Source organism: Orycteropus afer, unplaced genomic scaffold (assembly GCF_000298275.1).
Source record: "Orycteropus afer afer isolate SDZICR_OR568_19922 unplaced genomic scaffold, OryAfe1.0 scaffold00079, whole genome shotgun sequence".
Lineage (NCBI taxonomy): Eukaryota > Metazoa > Chordata > Mammalia > Tubulidentata > Orycteropodidae > Orycteropus > Orycteropus afer.
The window spans coordinates 10,087,759-10,112,847 of NW_006921666.1; the positions used below are offsets into that span (position 1 = coordinate 10,087,759).

The 25,089-nt window shown below is 45.0% G+C and overlaps 1 protein-coding gene across 1 annotated transcript in view; it reads left to right on the forward strand.

Moving 5' to 3' along the window:
- The window catches only part of DPF3 (double PHD fingers 3), a 340,339-nt gene that overhangs the window by 191,321 nt on the left and 123,929 nt on the right, over positions 1-25,089 (forward strand). The window contains 1 exon segment of the mRNA XM_042781015.1: positions 8,813-8,920. Within this exon segment, the coding sequence (XP_042636949.1) occupies positions 8,813-8,920 (108 nt within the window).

Here is a 25,089-nt window from a genome sequence, read left to right on the forward strand (position 1 = left end):
AAGGCTCAGGGGTCCAAGATTATCTTCTGTGTCTGTGTTAATTGGTTTCCCTTTTCTTTGTTGAAGAGGGTCTGTGCAATCCTTCTGCCTGGTCCGCCATCTTGCCGGAACCTCTTCTTTAATGTTTCTTGAAGTGTGTGTCTGCTGCTAATGAATTCTTTCAGGTTTTGTATGTCTGGAAATATCTTTAGTTTACCTTAGTTTTGAAAAATATTTTTTGCTGGTTACAGAGTTATAGGTTAAAAAGTTCTATTTTTCTTTCAGAACTGTAATAATGTTGTGCCACTGTTTTCTTGCTTTCATTGTTTCTGATGAGAAATCTGCTGTCATGCTTTTTTTGTTCCTCTATGCCACGTGTCTCTTTGGTCTGGCTGGTTTTAATGTTTTCTCTTATCATCACTAGTTTTGAACAATTTGATTATGATATGTCTTGTATACTTTTCTTCATGTTTCTTGTGTTTAAGTTTTATTGTACTTAGATCTGTGGGTTTATCATTTTCATCAAATTGGGAAATTTTTCAGTAATTATATTTTCAAAAAATTTTTGGCCCCTCTTCCCTTTTGAGAACTCCAGTTACATATACATTGGACTACCCGAAGTTGTTCCACAAATCACTGGTGCTGTTTTCTTTTTTAAATTCTCTTTTTTCTGTGTATTCCATTTTGGATTGTTTGTATTGCTATCTTTTCAAGTTCAGCAATCTTTTTTTTTTTTTTTGCAATGTGTAATCTGCTGGTAGTTCCATTCAGTGTATTTTTCATCTCATACACAGTAGGTTTCATTTCTACAAGTTTGATTTGGACCTTTAAAAATATGTTTTATGTTTGTACTTAACTTTTGAACACATGGAATAAAAATAATAATTTGTTTAGTATCTTTGGTGCTAATTCTATCATCAGTGTCAGTTCTGTGTTCACTTCAGTAGATTGATTTCTCTCTTATAAATGATTACTTTCCAACTTTACATGCCTTACCATTTTGGATTAGATGCCAGATATTGTAAATATTACCTTTCTGGGTGCTGTGTGTGTGTGTGTGTGTGTGTGTATAGTTATTCCTGTAAATATTCTTGAGTTTCATTCTGGGACACAACAGTATGTTCTTTGGAAAGAGTTTGTTCCTTTCTTGTCTTGCATAAGATTTATTAGGCAGAACTGGAGCAGTACTTAGTCTAGGGCTAATTATTCCTGACTAGTGATGCAAGACCCTTCTGTGTACTATACCTATTACCCCATGAATTATGAGTTTTCCATATTGGCTATAAACAGAGTATTCCCAGACATGTGTGAGCACCAGGCACTGCTACCTTGAATCCTTTTGGTTGTTTTTTCTCTGGCCTTGGATAACTTCCTTACAAGCAGGTACTGATAAGTACTGAGCTGAATAATAGAGAGTGACTCTCTGCAATCTCCACACTTCTCTCTCTGTACAACAACCTTTTGCTTTCTACTCTATTATGCAAGTTTTAGTCACTCTGGTCTTCCCAGACTCTCAGCTTAAACTCGGACTCAGAGTCTGCTTGATTCCACCTGCATACTTGCTCCCTGTGCTGCAATTGGAAACTCTTTCAAGGAAGTGACTGGGGTAATCATAGAGCTCATATAATTTGTTTTCAATGCCATTTTCAGTGTCATGAAAACTATTGTTTCATATATTTTTATTTCTCTGTTCTGGTTTCAGGAAAGAGGGTAAATCTGGTCCTTAATACTCTGCCTTACCAAGAAGCAGAAGTATGTTTTTAATTTTTGATTTAATTTAGCTTTAAAATTGTGTAAAATATTTACTTCACTCTAATATTAAATCTATAAAGCATGGTATATTCAGAGAAAGTCTAGATTTTAGTCCTGCCCTTTTACTCTGTTCCTTCTCTCTTCCTATATATAACTTCTTATTGTAGTTACTATTTCATTTATGTTCTGCCTATAGGTAACACTTTTTTTTTTTTGTATTTTTTGGTTTATCCTTCTATTTAAAAAAAATAATATTCAAGCACACACACATGTGTGTATTCATATGTGTATGTCCCCATTTGTTAGGTAAATGATAGTATATTATATATACTAATTTCCTCCTAGTTCTTTTCACTTAATATGTCCCATTGTTGTCTATATCCCCTCATCTGTCTCTTTCTCTTTTATAGCTTCATTAAAAACCAGTGTAATTATACTATTGTTTATTCAACCACATTCCTGTAGATGGACATTTGGATTATTTCCAGTCTTTTTCTAGTATGGAAAATACTATAATAAGTACATATTTTTATGTGTGAATCTGTGACATACATTGCTAGAAGTGGAATTGCTGGGTCGAAGAACAAATGCATGTGTAGTTCTGCTAGATATGCCACATTCCCTTTGCTATGGTTGTACCATTTTGCATTCCCACCAGTAATGCAAGAGAACAGGAGGCATATATTTCAAATAACAGAATGGTTCATCACCACAGTAGACTGCTTCACGGCAGGGTGAAGACTAGAATTATTGAAGGAGGGGCCATTTATCAGGGACATTGTCGAGAATGCATCAGGTAAGGGTTAGACACGATAATCTATAAGTTTCCTCCCCATGTTACAATCCTATTATTCTTCTAAAAAAATTCTTCTGAGAAACTTAGAAAACGTGTCCTGGTGGTTTTCTTCCTTCTCTATACATTTTGTATGCTTTATTATAATGCTTTTATTTTACCCTGATGCATTTCTTTCTCAGAAATTACAGTTGGTGATGTGGTAGGAAAGGGAAAATACATTCCATAAGGAGTGGCTTGGTGGGGGTGGTATAGGTAGGCTAGGGGCTCTTTTCTGATGGCTTTGGTGTGGGGAGCTGCTTTCTACTTTACCATATGGGCAGGACTCTGTGTTTCAAGCTTATGGTGTTTAGACCAACAGTGGGATGGCTCAGTGAGGAGTTAGGTAGGATAGTGGAGAGGTTTTGGGCTCAGGCTCCAGACTAGACTACCCAGGGTAGTCTCCCCCTTATGAGCTGTATGACCTTGATCTGGTTACTCAATCACTGTTAGCCTCACTGTCCTTATTCTTTAAATGTCTCATAGAGTGGTTGTCATAATGCTTCAGGTCCACCTTGGCAGGGCAGTCTTGACTCCTGGAACATCTAGCTTGAACTATAGAGAGAGAGAAGCTCAGAAAGACTAGTTGAGAAAGTGATCAGCAGACAAGATGGAGAGCCGTGGTGGGTGCTGTGGGTGTAGTGCCAAGTGCCCAGAACATTAGACTTTCAGGGAAGAGTAAAGCCACTGTGGCTTGAAATGTTTTGAAAAGGCTCCACTGAAGTCAGAGAAGCTTTTAAACAATCCAAGAGAAGAGAGAAGGACAGAGCACCAGGGGAATGGCCTTGCTAAAATGTTTGTAAAATATGTCTCGCCTACTCCTTAAGTCTTAGACATCCCTCCAGCTCTGTTGGGTTGGTCCACGTTGGTGTTTTTAACCACCAAACTTTGCGGGAGCATCTATTATTATATCCCCAGGGTTGGGAATATAACTATGAGTAAGATTTGATCTAGTGCAAATTTCATAATGTATGTGTGTGGGGCCTTTTTGTACTAAAACTGGGTCTCTCTCTGAGAATAATGATAACAGCAAGAATTATGGAGTTGGTGGAGTTCTTTAAATGACAGTGGTGGCCTGTTCCATCCCTTTCCTATCTAGGAGGGGATGGGATGGGGGCAGATGATGAAAGAGATGAAGTGTTTGGAGGCTTAATTTGAAGACTTCCATCTGGTTGCCCTAGTTCTGAGCAGGTATAGTCACTGTATCTTTTCTGCAACCCCCACTCCTTTCTAGTTCCTCAGCTTTCTTTTTGGTTCGCTTGCAGACCCAAGTGGGTAAATGGGACAGAAGATTGAGATTCAGATAATATCTGTTCGCTGTTTGGACAGAGGTTGGACACATTTGCGTATGCTGTAACAAGGTAGATTTTGATACAAAACAAGGTTAAAGATAAACTCTTGATCACAGAGAGTTGACTAACAGCAGAGCTGTCTGTCTTATGAAGTAATGAATTTTCCATTGCAGTGAATATTCAAATAGCAGCTGCCTATCCGTTCTCCGAGATGTTGCAAAGGGGGAACTCTTCCCTGGGTAGACTTGAACTGTAAATGCTCAACTCTGGTTGGGGGAAGAGAAAGCCACTCCATTTCTTTTCCATTTCAAACCCTGCTCCTATCCCATATCATCTTTTCCTCACGTTTCTATCCCATTTCAACTTCTAAATTCTTAATAGCTCATGTTGTGTCTGCCAGAGATGCTCACAACACTCAGGATCCAACTGCCAGTCTGAGGCAATACTTATCACAAGCTATTTGTAGGAGTCTGCTGACCATATAGGCATTAAGCACATCACGGTGAATTTTTCTACAGAGCCAGTGTGTCAGTTCTCTCTCTCTCTGTGTGTGTGTGTGTGTGTATGTGTGTGTGAGAGAGAGAGAGAGAGAAAGGGAGAGAAAGAGAGAGAGAGAGTCAGTCTATCATCCCTATGCTTGCACATGGACATGAGTGTTATAACTGGAGTTATAGCTCATAGTAGCAGTTTGTTTAATAGGGTATTTGGGGGCGGGGAATAGCTCTGGCCTTGGTAACCAGGGAAGACTGTACTCCTGTCTTGTCTGCTACCTCTCCTTTCCCCTTCTCCAAATTCTACCTTAGCCCCAGGCTTACTGCTCAAGGTTAATTTCACCAGCTGCAGCTGTGAGTTGATCCTCCTCCTTCTGCCTCCTCCTCCTCCCTCCTCCTCCTCCCTCCTCCATCTACTACACACACATGGGCTTTGAGTTATGTGCCTCCTGTTCTAATGAGATAAACAACATAACTCTCACGAGGCTCTGCTCTTCCCTCTGTAAGTGGAACTCTGGGCTGGATTCGTTGGCCCTATAAAGGCACTCTGGTGTCTGTCAGCCTAGTGAGGAGGGCAAGGAAGGGGGCAGAAGGGCAAGAAAAGAGGGTAGGACTCCCTGAAAAGGCTCTTGGGCTCTGTGCTTGTTGATACAAGGTAGACTCAAAGCAGGCATTAAAGAGAGGCATGTTTCCATCCTTGTGGCTAAAGGACCAAATAATGGACAGGGTGGGTGGGGGCCAGGCATGCCATGTTGGTATAGGTAGGGTCCAAGACTCTTTTAAGCCAGCTAAACTCAAGTCAGAGCAAAAGGAGCTCTGGTAGGCTAATGCCTGAGGCATTTGACTGCTAACCAGAAGGTTGGCAGTTCAAACCCACCAGCTTGTCTGTGGAAGGAAGATGGGGCAATCTACTTCTGTAAAGATTTACTACCTTGAAAACCTAAAGGGGGTTGCTATGAATTGGAATTGACTCAATGGCAGTGAGTTTTTTTTTTTTAAAGTCATGATAATAACTGACTTTTGTACAAGGAGTCATGGATATGAAGAGCTTCCTCTTGAATATGCTAATGTCCATGACAGCTTCTCTAAAGTAGATATTGTTATCATCACCCTTATTTTATAGGTGAGAAACAGGTCTAGAAAAGTGCAATGATATTTCTAAGGTGATAGTCCTTGGTGGCACTGGGACCCTTTCCTCCAACACACCAAAACCAAAAAAACCAAATTCACTGCCATTAAGTCGAATCTGATTCATAGCGACCCCTCCTTGGTTTCTGAGGCAGTATCACTACGGAAGTAGATTGCCCAATCTTGCTTCTGAGGTGTGGCTGGTTGGTTTGAACTGCCAGCTACTCAGCCTATAGCTGCCTATAGGCTTGCTCTCCTGAGAGAGGGATAATTAGTTTGGATGTCTAGAAATGAGGATTGTTTCTGTTTTATTTTTTACATTTCTCCAACCCACCAAAGAAATGTAAAGAATGAAACAGAAACAGTCCTCATTTCTGGACATCCAAACTACTTATGCCTCTCTCAGGAGAGCACGTCTCTAACTATAGGCGGAGTGCCCTGAGGCTGCCTCAGTGAAATGACAGTGCTCATAGTATTTGGGAGGGTATATGGCCCAGACAAGTGTCAACAGGTTCGACCTCTTGCCCCTTAGACCTTTGGAGTGTGCTAGATGGACCAGCTCCTTCTCAGTCACTTGTTTTTGGTCAGGTTGGAAATTCCAGGAAGGAACTTACGGGATAAGAATGGAGCCTAGGACACAGAGACTGCCATAATAGGGTGGATAGGGTCAGGCTCTGGGCTCAGTTGTGAGCCCACCTTCTGGGACTCCTCTTGGATCATTTGGATCTGAGCAGATGAGAGTCTTGGAACTAGGAACAGCAGGGCCAGTGGTCCTTCACTCCCTGCATTTCTGAGTCCAATTCCATTCTAGGTGAGTTTATTTTGATAAGTATTTCTTGATGAGCAAGACACTATGTTAAGTGTTGTGGACACCAGAGACAGAGTTCCTTCAGTCCTGGATCTTATAAAACCAATGAGGAGGTAGCCAGTAAGCAGAAAATTAATGATTTTGCCAGGAAAGTATACAGAACCTTGGGATTCTACAGGAAAGGCCATTAAGTCAGTCTTGCTACGTCAGAGAAAACATCCCGGGTAGCAACTAGATGATGCTTAGACATCCAGCGATTCTCAGTCAGGGATTGGAACAATCTATAAAGTTATTTTAAAAATGTTGACTAATTTTCCCACTCCACCTACGTTCTGATTGCATTGGTTTGACATAGATCCTGGGCATTGGTATTTATTTGTAAGTCTTGGCATGAGATTTTGGTTTCGGCTTAGATTAGGAATCACTAACCCAAGGTGAGTTTGAGAGGGGTTTGGTGAGACCCGTTATGGGATGTGGAGTAGCAAGTCAGCCCTTGTACTTGACCTTCTCTGGGATCATGGGGAACACTAACCCCAGAGGTGGCCTGAACATCTGGAAGGGATCCATAATCTATGCACTCATTCAGAGATTACAGGACCAGAGATGACATGGGCTTGGAGTGAACCACATCAGAAACCTTGGGCTAATCCTAGTGAAGTCTTCCTTCAAAGAGAGGTCAAATCTGGACCTCCCATGAGAGAGAGAAGGGGGGGGGGGAAGAGAACGAGCAATTCCCATTTTATTGGCTAACTCAGTTTTCTATAAATCAGCCACAAGTCTGGTACTCAGAGCTCAGAGAGTTAGGAGCTTCAAGGCCCTCTTAATGTGCAGAAGCCCATGAAGTTATCAACGAAATCAATATTAGGGTGACTCAGAAATGACAAACCCATCAGCTCTGTAGCTCATGAGAACCCTAGTGACTGCGACAATACCCCAGGTTTTGCTGGAGCCTCAAGTCTCCATCACACTTACTGGTTTCTAAGAATCAAAGGAGAAAGTGTCAGAACCCCTTACTTGTTTGTAGTCTTTCAACCTGAGGCAGCAGCTATATGATTAAAAATGATACTTAGCACATAATGAGACCTGAAGATTTTGGTTACTTTAATGTTGGGATAATTGCTCCTGCTTTGGACTCAACCCAGTGAATGGGTAGAGGTAACTGATAAAAATGAAAAATAGGTGAATGAATATACAACAACAAAACTTTGTAGATTTTCTTGTGAAAGGTATAAAATGAAGTCAGTTTCTCTTAACTTTTAAAGGTCCCCAAACAGGAGATAGGAATGGAGTTCTGATGCTTACTGATGCTCATAATCCTGTCTCTAGGTAGTGACACTCTCATGTGATGTTTTCTGCATCTAACAGCTGCTGGTTATCACAATTATCTACAAAAGAAAGAGTTGTGACTTACAAGTCAAACTGGAACATATTATTTTTTTTTTTATTAGTTATTGATTCAAGAAATATTTAATTTGGTTCTTCTATGTGTCAGGCACAGTTCTAGTTCTGGGGATTCTGATGGAAACAATACATTCAGTGTCCCTGTCCTCACTAAGCTAGGTGGGGTTGATTGCTTGGCTGGCTTGGTTATTTTGGGGTACATGGGATAATCTTTTCAGGCTGCTTATCATCTGGCCAGTCTTCAGCACCTTCTTCCTTGCCCCTATGCATCTATTCCCTGTCCTTCCCTTTGGGAATAGACCTGGGTCTAGTGTGGGGACCTGCATTCCTCTGGCTGCCACACTGTAACACAGGAGCCATGAGAATAGTGTCTGATGAGCAAGAAGGCCCCTTGTGGGCTGCTTGGTAGGAGAAATGATGCTGATGTGGAACTTTGGTATTGAAGGCCAAATACAAAAGGGAACTGTAATTGGGAAGCAGTGTGGTACATAAGCCCCAGCAGATAGTCAGGGATATGGCTATGCTGCCCCTGCAGGCCCATGAAACCTGGTCACCAGAGGAGGCTTATATTCTGATGGAGGTTACACAGGGCTTCCTTTTCCTTCAGCATGCTGTGCAGCTAGCAGTGAATGGGGAAATCAGTAAGTAGGAGAACTGACTCCTTGATCTGTTTTCCCTGAGCTATTTTTCAATCCAGGGTATTCAAGGGTGAGCTGACTGATTTCGGCTGCTCCACCTTGAAAGGAACATGATCATCCTGGACCTAGACAGATGGGCAGAAGCCGGAGCTCCATTGCCCTTGGAAATACTGTACAGACGTTGATTCTGAAAGGCTCCTCTTATGATCTGCAGGTCCCTCTGACATTCCCCTCTCAGGCCAGGAGAGCAGAACTGGGTTGTTAAAGATGATGGCTCTTTTTGGCATGGGTTTACAGAGCAAGGGTCCTGGGGTCAGTGCCCCTCCATTCTGCTTTGGTTCTACCATCAGCCAACTGTGTGACTTTGCTTGACAAGTCTACTTCTCTGGGCTTCAGTTTTCTCCCACTGAGAACGAGAGAGTTGGACAGGATGGTTTCCAAGGGCCCGTCCAGTCTGGAGCCTTTCACCTTTTCACTGTTTTTGTCCACAGGACTTGCTCCAGGCCAGCTGTACACATACCCAGCCCGCTGCTGGCGCAAGAAGAGACGATTGCATCCGCCTGAGGATCCAAAGCTGCGGCTGCTAGAAATAAAACCTGGTCAGTGCCCTAGAGTTTGGCTGTGCCCATGATGGGAGAGGTGGGGAGGGCTGGACTGGGCCCAGGCCAAGCCTGGTTTGCTCCTTTGTCATACGGCTGATTTTTCCAGGAGAGTAAACATACCCCCACCATGCTCAAAGGTGTGCTGCTGTGCCTGCTCTCATGTGAAAGTGTCCACCTGCCCACCTGAGCCTGCTGCCCCTCCAATTGTCTCATGCCCCAGAGGAGTAGAGCAAGCAGGGTGGGAACAGACCCAGGCTGAATGACTTTCCTGACAGAACTGAAGGAGCTGCACTTTGCTTGGGTCATGTGATACCTTCCTTGTGGCTTTGAGTAAAGAAACCATATCCAGCATTGTGAGTTCCTAAGGAGAAGAGTGTGAACCCATATACCCTCTCACTCTTACCCTGTATGAACTTCTGGAGCATTTTACCCAGAAAAGGGCCAATTCACTAAAAATAGAACCTACCTTGGACATGGAAGTGGAAGAGTTTGAGTTTAAAATTTCCCTCTAGATGACGTGGACTGTTTTGTGAGCATGCAGAAGGAATTCGTTAGTTTATCTTGACTACGAATTTGCTTTTACACTGCTGATTACATGGCTCTATCTGGGTTGTAGGAAGACCAAGTGATTGCCCTGGGTCATTAGCTTTAAGGGAACTTCTTTGTTGGAGGGGTTCCAGGGGCTAAGATATGACTCAGGTTTGTGGAAGCACTGCTGCCAAGTGGCACAAATACAGAGTTGAGATGTTCTTTCCCATTGTCACCAAGGTGATGCTGGCTAGGCCCTCACTTCTTCCTTTCCACACTCTCTAGGCTGCTTTTACTCTGCAAAATCTCTACTTACAGTGGTTCAGGGTGCTTTCACTCATAGCTTCATGATTAAGAATTCCTTGGTTGGTCACTTCAATTTGTTAAGGATGTGTGGGGGCTGGATTCTTCCATGTGTTCCATCTAGGTTCTCAAATGTCCTTATGCAATTATGAAGTATAATTTACAGACTTGCAAATACTCCAGGGTAATGATTAAGGTTGTTCCAAACCCACAGAGATGCAGGTTAAAGCATGGTCCAGTAGAAATAAAATGCAAGCCACATGTGTCATTTTAAATTTTCAAGTAGCCACATTTAAAAAGTGGAAAGCAACAGGTGAAATTAGTTTTAATTTTAATATGATCTCTTTAACCTGATATATAAAAAGGTGGTCATTTTAGCATATAATCAATATAAAAATTGTTAATGAGATATACTTTTTTATTTTATTTTATTGTCTTTGAATTCCATTGTGTATTTTGCATTTTCAGTACATACATCTAAATCTGGACTAGCCTTGTTTCATGTGCTTGATGGCCACTTTGGCTAGTGGCACCAGTATTGGTCAGCAAAACACAATGCAAATGCAACCACTGCCATTTAATCAGATCTGACTCATAGCGACCCCTCCTTGGGTTTCTGAGGCGTTACCACTACGGAAGTAGATTGCCCAACCTTCCTTCCGAGAAGCAGCTGGTGGGTTTGAACTGCCAGCTTTCTGGTTAGTAGTCAAATGCCTTAGGCACGTGGTTCTAGAAATATACTCAAAATGTGCCCCTGACCAGCAGCAGAGGCATCACCTGGGAGCTTGTTAGAGAATCTTGGGCCCCAACCCAAACCTGCTGAGTCAGAATTTGTATTTTAATAAGCTCCCCAGGGAATTGGAATGCACAATGAAGAAACTGTAGTCTTGAAAGTGGCCAGACCACAAGTAAGGTGACCAGATCACAAGTAAGTATGGAATGATTCCATATCACCTACCTTTCTGAATTAAACATAACAAATAATTGTTGATATAAATGGTTCATTTTGGAGGGGTGGGGGACTTCTTTATTCCAATTCCATGGTCCTGGTCTCATGGAAGTGTCATGGATGAATAATGAGGTAACCCTTGGTTTGGCCCTACCTGAACCCCTTTAATTCTACTCCATTTAGAACCCTGCAGTAGATCCTGCAGCAAGAGAATAAACACGTGCTGAGTTGGGCATGTGGTCGTTGGAGAAGGAACTATTCATGTGTCTGTCACTAGCAGGAGGTGTCTCCTTGTTTGAGTATAAAATACTGAATATTTTGTGTGTTTTTGAGGATATCTCATATGTAATTTGTTAATTGAAAACATTCCTTAAAAATTATTGACCCTAGTTTTATTTTTTAACATTTTCTTAACATTTATGTGAAAATAGTCTTTATTAAGCACACTTTCTATCTAATTGGATTTTCTTTCATAAAATCAAAGGCAACTAGTTATTTTACTGAGGTCCAGAGAGGTTAAGCACCTTGCTCAAAGTCACACACATCAATTCCTGAGGCATCCTGAGGGAATTCAGGTTGGTTGATTTCCTTATTTAATGCCTTTTTCTGCTTCTTAATGCTACTGATAGGTATATGAACTTTACAGACTTTAGCAACAACAAACTTTAATAAGACCTTTTCCCTTAAACAAACAAACAAACTTTAATAAGACCTTTTCCCTTAAAACTCTATGTTGTTATTGTTGTTGTTGTTATGTACCGAGTCGGACCTGACTCATAGCGACCCCTCCTTGGGTTTCCGAGGCAGCATCACTACGGAAGTAGATTGCCCCATCTTCCTTCCGAGGAGTGGCTGGTGGGTTTGAACCGCCAGCCTTCTGGTTAGCAGTCAAGTGCCTTAGGCAGTACGCTACCAGAGCTCCCTAAAACTCTATGCAGTATATATTAATTACCAAAATAAACCAAGAGATAGTTGCAATTCTTCTGGTCATAAATGTCAGAAACTAAAATGGAACTAGTTTAAGACAAAAACAAACAAAAATCCCACCACCACCAAAAAAGGGGAAATTGGTGCCTAAAACAATAAATCTGGGGGTTCACCTGACTTCAGGCATGACTGCATCCAGAGGCTCAAATATTGTAGTGAGGATTCTGTGTCTCTTTCCACCTCTAATACTCTCCTCTCCTGGGGCAGATGAAGATGGCCACCAGCAGCCCCAGATTCGGCGCTCACCACACTCACCAGAAAGGCAATCCCCTTCAACAGCTGTGGCAGAGAAGTCCCAGGGAAGATGGTTATTGGGCTATGTTTATACCCACTCCACCAATCACTGCCATCCAGAGGAATGGGTCCTTCTGTTTTGAATAATAATAATCAAAACCAGTGTCTGAACAGCATGTTGTAGTTTATAAAGCCCTTTACGAACCATTTTCATACATCTCACTTTCTTTGGTGCTCCCTGCAGACCTGATATCTAGAGAGGGAAGGGGTATATGTGTTATAAGCCCACTTTATAGGTGAGGGAAGCCAGGCAGTGGACAGAGCCTAGGAGGGTTTACTGTGCAGCTCACATATCTGAGAAACACCAGTTCCATTGTTAGTGGGACTGAGGCAAGAAGCTGGTTTTCAAATGCCTGGTTCTTCTGTCACAAGCTGTCAGAGATTTATTTTGGGCACGCTACCTTCCCAGTGTTCATGTCTGTCCTGCCTATTGCCAAATGGGCAACAGCTGGGGTTACAGCTGACTTTAGACCTGCTCCAGCCTCGGGCCTTACTGACATGTGTAGCTAGAGAAGACCCCAAGGCTGGTGGTTTGCTGTAGCCAAGTTCCCATCAGCACATCATGTCTCTGTCTGTGCTCCTTTGAAAGACTTCCTTGGCCTCTGCCCCAAGCATGAGGCAGAAGTGGTGCCATCAAGTCTCACGTGGTCAAGGGCTGTCTGTGGAGACAGTCAGGGTCATGTAGAGGGACTCTGCCTAGAGAGATAAGCACCAGCCTCCATATGGGTGGGCCCTTAGAGGCATAGCTGTACCTCAAGGTGGGAAAAGATCCGGTTAGACTTGGGCTCCCCCACATGAGCACTCAGGTGCTAAGAAACAACAGACAGCCCAGGGATGAATAAATAACTCTTCAAATGATAGAACTCCTTCTCAGATAAATTTTATCCCCCCTCTTTAAGTAATCAGACCAACTACTAAGCCTACTTAAAAAAACAAAAGCAAACAAACAAAAAACAACCAAACAAAAAGCATTTGGCCAGTGTTTGTCATTTCCTGATCCTGTTCTGAGTGTCTATCCCAGCAGGGCAAGACCTGGCCCTCACCAGGCACAACTGCAGCTTGTGAATAAAGACACCACGGGCATGCCTGAGAGTCAGTGATAACGAGCCTCAGCCTCAAAGCAGCCAGGGCCTGTCGAGAGGACATGAAGCAGCAGGACCAAAGAAATGTAACTGTCTCTTCCCAGAGGTGATACAAGTTTACACTGGAATTTTTCACACAAGGCAAAATTTCAGAAAAGGACATTCATTCAGGGCCTCAGCTAGGCCAATGGTGTCTTTGTGTGAAAGCAGGAGGCACCTCCTCTGCTTGGACATTTACAAAATGGTGCCCCTCCTGGTAGTTACTAGAGTACAAGCTGGATCTCAGCCCTCTATGTCCCCTTGGCAGATGACCCCATGCAGGATGCAACCTGCATACCTTTCAGTGTCTCTGTCTTCATCATTTATAAAATACACAGCTTCCAGCTGAGAGGCTATACCCCCTTTTTGAGGGGATGTGTCCTCTCTAATTACAGGATAGACTTGAACAATATTTTTAAACAGTTGTCTCACTTCTGAGGCACACTGGTTGAACAGTGGTTAAGTGTTCGGCTGTTAACCAAAAGGTCAAAGGTTCGAGCCCACCAGCTGCTCTGTGGAAGAAAGATTTGCTTCCGTAAAGAATTAGAGCCTTGGAAACCCTACGAGGCAGTTTCACTCTGTCCTATAGGGTTACTATGTGCCAGGATCGACTTGATGGCAATGGGGTTTTGGTCTCATTTCTATTCCATTGGATTTGGTGTAAGGAGAGTTAGATTTTTGGGTGATATTTTTCCATGTGACTCAAGGTTGTTGTTGTTAGCTGCCCCATTCAACCCTGATTCATTACTTATTTCCCCTGGGTAGAGTCCCTGGAGAACTTGTTGTGGATTCCTGGTTAGGAAGACAGTCATCTGTATGAGTTGAGATAGAGCTTTTTAGGCCTAGAAGAGCAGGTGAAGAAAGCAGAGGCAGATGGAGAGGTAAGAGAGATTCTCCCTTACACATTTCAGTGGAATTAGATGTTACTTCTTTGAAGGACAGTGCATAGTATCCATCAGTATTTAAAAAGCACATGTCCTTTGACCTAGCAATTCTGTTCTAGGAATTTATCCTATAAGTAAATATATACTCACAATGTATATGAATGTTCATTGTGGCATTGTTTGTGACAGCAACAACAAAAATTTTTGGGTTATTCCCAAAAGTGGGAATACCCAGATGGTCATCGATGGAGGGCTAGTTAAATTATTTGAACAACAACAAGAACCCCCAGAAACCAAACCTGTTGCTGTCAAGTTGATTCTGACTCCTGGCGATCCCAGGTTTTTCACAGTGAACTGTTCTCCATGGGGTTTTTAATGGCTCTAATCTTACAGGAATATATTGTCAAGCCTTTCTTCCATGGTGCCAATTGGTAGGTTCAAACCACAGACCTTTTAGTTAGTAGTTGAGTGCAAACTGTTTGCATCACCCGGGGACCTAAATATATGATATAGTACAGCCGTTAAATGGAATACTGTTCTCTCTTTTAAAAGAATGAGTAGAAGAGAAAATGGCAAAATGACTGAGTTTCTGTTGAAAGAACAACCAACTGATCCTTTGCACCTCTCCACCACCCAGCTCCTTGTAGATACTTATCCTCAACTCTCTTCCCTCCTAGGGCTACCCCAGACAAGCTCTCGGAATCTAATTAGGTCTATGACTCTTGAAGTGGGATTTCACCATCAGCATCACTCCACAATATCCTCATCTCCTAAGGAGAGAAGGTCCTGTGATTTCTGACAGACTGAGGGGACCCTGGCCTGGAGCAGAATTACCTAAGCAGACCACCCCTAACATGGAGTTTCCTTCCATGTCAGGCTCTTCCATGAGTAAGGAGGAGATGTCACATGTAACTTATGTCAACAGTCAACCTGTCCCTCCCATTGTTTCTTTGTGCTCCAGCTTGAGTCCAGCCAGTGCAATAAAAACCAGTATCTTAGCTGTCAAGTGCTGCTATAACAAAAACCACCACAAATGGGTGGCTTTACAGAACGAGAATTCATTATCTCACAGTTTTGGAGGGAGGGTAGGAGTCCAAATTCAGGGTGTTGACCCGGCTAGGCTGTCTCTCTCTCGATGGGCTCTGGGTGAAGATCCTTGTCTTTCTCTGCTTCTGTAGCTATGGGCATTTCTTGGTGTTCCTTGGTTGCTTGTAGATGGATCTTCGTATGGAACAAGGCTCCGGGAATTGATGGCATACCGATTGAGATATTTCAACAAACAGATGCCCCATTGGAGGCGCTCACTCAGTTATGCCAAGAGATTTGGAGGACAGCTACCTGGCCAACTGACTGGAAGAGATCCATATTTGTGCCCATTCCAAAGAAAGGTGATCCCACAGAATGTAGAAATTATAGAACAATATCACTAATATCTCATGCAAGTAAGATATTACTGAAGATAATTCAGAAACGTTTACAGCAGTATATTGACAGAGAACTTCCAGAGGTTCAAGCCGGATTCAGAAGAGGACGTGGAACAAGGGATATCATAGCTGTTGTCAGATGGATCTTGGCTCAAGGCAAAGAATACCAGAAAGAGGTTTACTTGTGTTTTATTGACTATGCAAAGGCATTTGATTGTGTGGATCATGACAAATTATGGATAACATTGAGAAGAATGGGAATCCCCGAGCACTTGATTGTACTCATGAGGAATCTGTACCTTGACCAGGAGGCTGTCGTTCGAACAGAACAAGGGGACACTACATGGTTTAAAATCAAGAAGGGAGTGCGTCAGGGTTGTATTCTTTCTCCACACTTATTCAATCTATATGCTGAGCAAATAATCCGAGAAGCTGAACTATATGAAGAAAAACGTGGTATCAGGATTGGTGGAAGAATCATTAACAACCTGAGATATGCAGACGATACAACTTTGCTTGCTGAAAGTGAGGATGACTTAAGGCACCTACTGATGAAGGTTGAAGAATACAGTCTGCAGTATGGATTACATCTCAACATAAAGAAAACAAAAATCCTCACAACTGGACCAATGAGCAGCATCACAATCAATGGAGAGAAGATTGAGGTTGTCAAGGAATTCACATTGCTTGGTTCTACAATCGATGCCAACGGAAGCAGCAGTCAGGACATTAGACGACGTGTAGCATTGGGAAAGTCAACTGCGAAGGAACTGTTTCAAGTGCTGAGGAGCAAGGATATCTCCTTGAGGACTAAGGTGCGCCTGACACAAGCCATGATATTTCCAATCACCTTGTATGCATGTGAGAGCTGGACAATGAATAGGGAAGACCGAAGAAGAGTTGATGCTTTTGAGTTGTGGTGCTGGCGAAGAATGCTGAAAGTACCATGGACTGCTAAAAGAACTAACAGATCTGTCCTGGAGGAAGTGCAGCCAGAATGCTCCTTGGAAGCAAGAATGGCCAGACTTCGTCTCACCTATTTTGGTCATGTAAGAAGGGACCATTCCCTGGAGAAGGATGTCATGCTTGGTAGGGTGAAGGGTCGACGAAAGAGGGGGAGGCCTTCAACGAGATGGATTGATACAGTGGCTGCGATGATGGGCTCGAGTATAGCAGGGATTGTGGGGCTGGTGCGGGATCGGGCAGTGTTTCGTTCTGCTGTGCATGGGGTCGCTATGAGTCGGAAACGACTCGACGGCACTTAACAACAACAACAACAACATGGAATCTGTCTTCTCCTGTTTGCGGGTGTGCTCTTATTGTAAGACACCACTCAGGAGGGATTAAATTTAGGGCCTACCCTGCTCTGTGTTGTTGTCGTTATGTGCTGTCGAGTCGGACCCGACTCATAGCGAGCCCCCCTTCGGTTTCCTAGGCAGTATCACTGGGAAATAGATTGTCCAACCTTCCTTCCAAGGAGTGGCTTATGGGTTTGAACCACTGGCCTAGTTGGCAGTCCAGTGCCTTAGGCACTAAGCTACCAGAGCTCCTACCCTGCTCTGGTATGACCTAATTAACCTAACAAAAGAAAACATTGTTTCTAGAGAGGGTAATGTTTAAAAGGTTCAGGGCTTAGAACTTCAACATAACTTGTTGGGGTACTCAATTCTGTCTGTAACAGTCAAGGTATAACCTTGGTTCAAGTCACCCCTGACCCAGTCCCTGGTTTCTGGTCAGATGGATGAGCAAAGATGAGAGTTCTATCAGGAAACCAGGTCTGGGCAAGGGAAAGGTGATGTACATTCAGAAATCTTGAGGGAGTTTGGAGAAGGTTGCAGAGCCATCCCCTTCTGGTTCATCCCCCCAAAGGGCAGAGCTTATTGGGGATGGTAGGCTGTTGTGGGAAGGGGAGTCATTTGTACTTGGCTTAAATTAGACATTGATAGAATGACTCCCCAGGTATGCTATCCTCATGCCACCCCCCTATTGTGAATATGTGGTCTCTCCTATATTTCTTTACTACTTGCTGAAAATGAAAATATCTATGTGTGTGGGTAGGATGGGGCTGAGAGAGCTAGAGAGAGCTCTTTGGAATTTGAAAACACTCTCAACGTCTCTGGACCTATGTGTTTCTCACGCCTAACATCACCCCTCCAATCAGTCTTGAATAAACATCTTGCAACCCCCACTTGCCTGGGCCTCTGAAGGACAACACATACAACATTATTTCTCTCCACTGACTGACAATTGAGTTCAGTGTTCTCTGCAGCTTGTACTTGGCTGCAGAGGCAAATGCAAGGTGTTTCGCGACTCAGACATCACAATTCATATGACATGAAGACTCAGGCAAATGCCTGGTGCCAGAGCAGGGCTGCCACTGGACCATTTCCCCAATAATGGGGCTCTGTCCTTGTGAAGGGGGAGCCATGCTGGCGGGAGAGAAGGATAGACAGTAAATATCCAGCAGAAGGCCCTGGAGCAGGGCAGATGTTGGGCGAAAGCCAGCTGATTTAAGAAAGAGGCCTTTAACTTCACTTTCTTTTTTTAATGAAGAAAAGAAAAAAAGGCTAGAACAAACTTTCACTTGTGTCTCTTTGGATCAAATGCTCCGATAGTCTGCTTAGATCAATTTAGCATCTTTCAACCCCAGACCTTTTGGTCCCTATGGTCTAGGACAGATATTATCTTCGTTTAGAGGTTGGGAAACTATGGCACGGAATTAGGAAGTTAATTTCCTAGGAGACTTGAGGAGGGAAGCTAAGGAAAGAACCCTAAGGGGGAGTTTGCTGCAACTGATGCCATGTTGCTCCAGGACTCAATTCACATATTCATTTGAGTGTTTTCTGACCAAAAGGACTTTTCTTTCACAGTAGATGGTCATTCTGCTTGTGGAATGCACCTGAGGACTTGCTAAAATCCTTCTGCTCCTGGACATGGGGGAGGACCATGGCTCTTTGCCATCCTTGCTGAATTCCAAGGCTGATGGCAGGGAAGGCAGCCAGGAATAGGGTTCTAGTTCTTTCTCTGGATTTTTTATTTTTTGGCAGTCACTCAATGACTGGGGATGAATGACCAGGATCATGGCTGCCACACCACACGAACAGGAGGGCAGGAGCCCTGAAGGAGACAGCAGCCTTGGATGCCCCAAAGACAGCTAACAAGCAAGTCACAAGGACCCTCAGAGAAGCGGCCCCCGGGGAGTGGCCTGGCAGACAGGCCTGAGTGCTGCTTGCTTGGGCAGGGGTAGAGACCGTTTCTCCTGCCTGGGTGCTGTCCCTGCCACACTGAACTGCCAGAACTCTACAGATGGGAGCAGGCTGCGGCCAACTTCCCCAGCTTTTGAAAATCCTGCATCTTAATTAGTTCCCTACTGCTTTTGTACATGGCCCACATTTTAATAATCTCCAGGCTTCTCCCACCATTTGCTCTCTGATGTTCGGGGTGATTTCTCTTCTCCTCAAGACAGTCCCCCTGACTCCTCCAACACCCTCCCAGTCCGGGAACAACTTAAGGAAGGCTGATGTGCCAAGCATGTAGCCCAAGATTGATGAGCCTGTCAGCCGGCTCCCTCTGCCCCTGGCCCTCCCCCTCTGCTGTGGGCTCCTCAGATGGATGAGCCAGGCGGGGGGAGGCGAAGGAAAGGACTCAGGGAGCCTCCAGCCAGGTGTGAGCCAATGGACAACGTGACCTTCTCCCGGCCTGCCAAGGAGTCTGGCTGTGTCCTTCTGATGGGGAAGGACGCTCCACTCCCACCCCCATCTGTCAGTGCTTATCTGCTCTGTGTGTGTGTGTGTGTGGGGGGGGAGTTTGCTTGAGCTTGGTATGGCTCAGAGAATGGATGCCTTCAAGTGCATCAGGGGGAAATGACCAGTCATTTATCTCCTTCCTGCAGTGTCAGAGCCTGCAGCCATCCATCCTAGAGGCCTGGGACTGCAGCTTCTTCAGCTCCCGTTGGCCTCATGGGTAGGGGAGCTGGAGAGAGGTGGGCAGGCCACTCTGGCCCCCACTGTGTGTTGTGACTGTGTATGCCTCAGTGCTCTGTCTGCTCCTTTTGACCTTCTGGTCATCTTGGGGAAGGAGTTGGGTCTGAGGGGCTGCTGTTGTGCAGGGCTCTGGGAGTTGGCTGGCAGAGAGCTGTGCAGCAGTGGGAGTGCAGGACATGTGCACGGCTGCTGCTTAGGTTCTTGGGCGGGGCTTTGCTGTTGGACCCAGAAGAGCTATGGGCTAGAGCATGGGTTGTCAGATGGAGGAGTCACCCTGCTGCATCGTTGCCTGGTCACTTGTATCTCTCCCCATGGGAAGGTAAACGCTTGGAAGGCAGAGGCACGTTTGTTTCTTCACCTGTGTCCCTGCGTAGTACACACACAGTTGTTGATGTTCATTGCCACAGAGTCAGTTCCGACTCATGGGGACCTCCTGTGTGCAGAGTGGAACTGTGCTCCACAGAATTTTCAAGGCCTTGACCTTTTTGAAAGAAGCAGATCGCCAGAGCTATCTTCTGAGGTGCCTCTGGGTAGGTTTGAGTTGGCAACATTTTGGCTAGTGTTGAGCACTTCCTTAAAGGGATGAAGGATGAAACATGCCCAGTGTCAGGTGTGAAGCATGGAGAATGTGATTTAGCTCTCATCATCCCTGTTTCTCCGCGAGGAGATGAGCTGGGCTTCCCATCCTATTCCCAGCCTGGCCTCAGGGACTTGGGCCAGATTGCCGTCTTGTCGCTCTTTGGTTTTAGGTTGCAAAACCCTTTGCTGTGCAGAATAGCAGTGCCCTGCAGGGGAAAAGGTACCAACAGTGATCACAAGCCTGGGTTCAAGTCCAGACCCCTCCACCCCCTGGCTCTGGTTTTGGGCAAGTTACCTAACCATTTTGGGCCTCCATCCTTCATCCCTAAGATACTGATCACAGCAGCTGGTGTGCTTGCTTCATGGCATTGTTCTGAGAGCTGTGTGGGTGGCATGCTTGGAGGACTTGGGAAGTGTGAGGAGGCACTGTGGGTGGGCCCAGGGGTCTCAGCTAGCACTGTTCCTGTCCCTGCACCAATAATGTGTTTGTTGCAGGCAGCTCTCTTCCCAGCCTAGATACTGCTGTCTAGGCTGGAATGAGAACTCCTTCTGCTGTAGAATCTGTTAAAAGACCCAATTCTAACGTTTTATACACTGAGAAGAGAAGACCTAGTGTTTGGCTGTGGACCCACCTTTACCAGCACCATGGCTTGCGCAAGCTCACCCCTTGTTCCCAGAATCCAATCCTCTGGCATCTATTGCTCAGAGCACAGACATGGGCTTCGAAGACCTTCTTCTTGCTTTTACTGGCACCCACTCTCCCATGGACAAGCTCATCTGGCTGGCCTATTTCTCCTGCCCTTGGTTAGGCTGGTCCCCTTTCTTCTTGGTGAACTGTCCTTCTGTGGACTTGCTCTGGCATAGCTCCATCTTGTTGCTCCCTTAGCACTAGGCACCTGGTCTTTACACTTGACCTCCATCCTGGTTCCCTGTGTGTGGATGCCCCCTGCTTAGGGGCAAAGGACTGCTCCCCAACCTATGCAGCCTCCAGGATGGGTCTGATGACTAGAATGTAAGCTCCGCAAGGAGCTCATATGACACATAACCCTCTGCTGAGCCTTTGGTACAGTGTCAGGGCTTAATATGTATTGTAGCAACCTGCTAACTGGTCTCCCTGTCTCTCCCCTCACTTCAGTTCTTTTTCAGAGTGATCCTGTTCAAATATAGTCATTATCATGTTACTTCTTGCTCAAAGCCTACAGTGGCTCCCCATTGCTTTCAGAGTGGAAGCCAGAATCCTTGTGATCTTGGCCTTCTGCTGTCCCCTCTGTTCGCCATGCTCTGGGCACAGGGGGCTCTACACTACTGACTCCTCTGCCTGGAATGGCCTTTCTTGGATATCAGCATGGCCTCCTCCCTCCCCCGCTTCAGCTCTGCACTTTACTGGTCACATTTAGTCACCACCCCTCCCATCATCCCTGACGGGTCATCTTCTCCACCTCCGCATTATTTTTCTCCAAAGCACTGATCACCATCTGTTCTGGTTTCCTAGTGCCACTCTGACAGGAATAGACCATGAATGGGATGCCTTTAGCAAACAGGAGTTTATTTTCTTACAGTATTGGAGGCTAGAAGTCTGAGCTCAAACTGCCAGGCTCTAGGGGCTAGGTGAAAGCCCCTCAATCTTGGGCTTCAGCTCTGTCTCTTGCTCCTGGCCCACTGAAGCTGGAGGCTTTCTTCACTTAGGCAGCTGGTGGCTGCTGAGGTTGACAAGCCCAAAGTCGACAAATGAAAATGGCACAGTCCTGATATCTCCCTATGGCAAGTCATTGACTCAAGTCTATCAAGAGTCTCAAGATCGACAGATAACATGGCAGGCTGCTGAATAATGACTCAGCTACGTGCAAGATTCAAGCATGCCAAAAGCTTGAGACCTTCCTCAAAGCTTCTTATATCCTGGAAGCTGACCACATCCCTAAGGCAGCTACTCAGCTGCTCCACTAGATTTCACCATGGAGTTGATTACTAATCTCATCATGGTGAATACTATATCCAGCGCCCAGCCAAGTTGACACATAACCCTAACTACCACACCATCTGTCATATGATGGGTTCCACTTGTCTATTTATTTACTATCTCACCCCTTTACTATCTCACCCCTACTAGAATATAAGTTCTCTTTTGTTCACAGATGTGCCCCTAACAGCTAGAATAGAGCCTGGTACATAGTAAGTAAAAAACAAACCAGTTGTTGCCAAGTTCCTCTGACTCATGGTGACCCCTTGGGTGTGTCAGAGTAGAACTGTACTCCACAGGCCTTTCAGTGGCTGATTTTTCAGAAGTAGATTGCCAGGCTTTTCTGCAGAGGCCACTCTCAGTAGACTTGAACTTACAGCCCTTTGATTAGCAGCCAAGTGTGAACCATTTGCATCATCTGAGAGATGCCACATCGTAAGTGCTTAGTAATTGTGGAATGAATGAACAAAGCAGTGCATCTTCCTTCATGGTTCTGCCATGATTTCTTTCCCAACCTGAAGGAGCAATGCCCACCATGGGACTGAAGCAGGGCCAGCACCTTGGCCTTCAAGCTGGGTCTCAGCCTCAGCCTTTCCTACCCTCTTAATTGCTCCAGAGCCCGCCTCTTCACTTCCATTCTCTCTGGGCCTGTGCCCAGGCTTGGGGAAAGCTTTGCCTCCCAGCCTTCTGGTGATCCAAAAGTGTCAGAAGCCAAGGGCCCTTTGCTAAAAAGTATAGGAAGAGAGAGACTTTTTGGGGTACAAAGAAGGGAGCTCACATTCATGGAGTGGCACCTTGTACCAGACAGTTCACATCTGTCATCTCATTTGTTCTCATTCCAACCTGGTAAGTGGGTTTTGCTCACCTGATTTTAAAAATGAAACCAAGACCAAGTGTGTGCCAGGGGGCCACACAGCTGGGAGGGATGTAGAGCTGAGATTTCATCTCAGAGTTGCCTCTTGCACTGTGCGCTTCTCATTTCTCTGCATTCCCTTGAATGGTTTCACCCATTCATTCCCTTCCCACCATCCATCTTGCCCGCCCCTCCTAAGTGACATCCCTTGGCCTGCTGGCCAGCCCAGTGGTGGGCTCCCTTTGACAGTGTGAGTGCTTTTCTGGGGCTCAGTTCAGAGGCCTCACCCTACCCTGGGGGGGGTGTGGAAGGAGTGGGAGGATGCTAATTTGTGGTCTAGATCTCTGGATGCTAAAACAGTCCTCCCCTGCAATCCTGAGAGGTAAGAGGTGGGTGCTGCAGAGAGAGGGAACAAGAGGCAATATGGAAGAAGAATCAGTCCTTCTGCTCTGTGGCTATCCTAGGATTCTAAAAGAAGGGGAAACAGCCTGGGAAATGGGTCTTCAACAGGAGCTCATCTATTTAAAGCTTTGTGAGTCACAAAACAGGGAGTCACACGCCGCCAAGAAAGTGGTGCCCCTGAGGAATGAGCAGACTGGTTCCTGGACCATCCCAGGAAATCAGACCTCTGCCCTCTGCCCTAGTCCTCCAGTGCTGCTGTAACAGAAGCACCACAAGTGGGTGGCTCGAACAAACGAATGTTCTTATGGTTCAGGAGGCTAGAGTCCAAATCCAGGGTGATGGTTCTGTGGTAAGGTTTCTCTCTCTGTTGGCTCTGGAGGAAGGTTCTTGTCTACTTCAGCTTCTTTTCCTTGGCAGTCTTCACGTATCTTGGCATCAGTCTTCTCCTGGGTTGAGGAGGTTCTCAGTGCAGGGACCCTCAGGTCCAAAGGATGCGCTCCACTCCCGGCTTTTATTTCTTAGTGGTAGGAGGTCCCTCCTTCTCTGCTCCCTTCTCTCTCCTTTTAGCTGAGAGATCTTACATAAGATAAAAGATGATGCAGACCAAAGCCCAGGGAAACTCTCCTTACATTGGATCAGGGCTGTGACCTGAGTAAGGGTATGGCATCCCACCAAAATCCCTTTAACTACTAATTGGCTAATCACATCAGGTCACATCATGGGGGGTGATTACATCACTACATAACTGCCATACTGCATCATTACAGAACTGCCAAACCACTGAGAATCATGGCCCAGCCAAGTTGACACATATTGTTTGGAGACACAGTTCAATTCATTACACAAATCCACCCCCATCTCTTCCCCTGTACAGTGAGAGATACCAGTATACCCCCCTTCTGCCTCCCCATGAGTTTGAGGGTCTGAAGTGGATGAATGAAATAATGATTCTTAAGCTTCTTATTCCTTGGAATAAGTTGATGCATAAAGCCCAGGAACTATGGTGAGCTTCATTCCTCAAAAGAACACATACCCAGAAGAAAAAACTGCACATTTGCATTTTGTAAGAAAATCTAGAAACAGATTTAAAAAAAAAAAAAATCTAAACACTCTTGATCTAGCAGGAGGCTTCTGTGCCATTGTCTCTGGGCTTTCTCCTCCCTTTTGCACCATAACTCTATCTCCAGGCCCCTGTGTCAGAGGGAGCTCGTGATGGATGGATGGATGGATGCGCCTTGTCGGGGTGTTTCGCCACGATTTCCCTTGGGGCAGTCTGTCTGTTGGCAGAGCACAGCCTCCTGGAAGATGGTATCTCTTGCAAACTCGACAGCTAACAGACAGCTCTTCTCTTTGTGTATTTCCCCAAAGAAGAACTGTCTTAATCTGTTTTTTATATATATGTATATGGCATATTTTATTATAATCTGGATATGACTTGCAGGTTCCCAGTCCTCCACCCTGTGCCAAAATGAAGGGGAAGGAGTCAGAGGCTACGTGAGCCTGTACCATCCAAGGCGTTTGCATTTTTAAATGACCTGGGATTTAATTACTCACTGTGCTCCCATGCTGCACTTTCCGACTCATCTCGCAACATCCTGTTAATGAGCCCCATGGTTCCAACAAGCCTGTGGAAGCTTTTCTTTCGGTGCGTAGGGTGGCAGGCATGTGGGGTACCTGTGTCCAAGGCTGTGGTTTTGCTCTCCACCCAAGGGGACGGTGCCGTGTCTTGGAGTGAAGCCACTGCTCTTCATTGGCATTTTTTTTTTTTTTTGGCTTTGCTTTTATTTATTTATTTATTTATTTAAAGTATATGCTTCCATCCTTGTTTGTCTAAGAGGTTTTTTTCTTATTTGGAAACCGATTTGCTTCGGTTTGCACAGAAGCTGTCTTTGGTGTGATGGA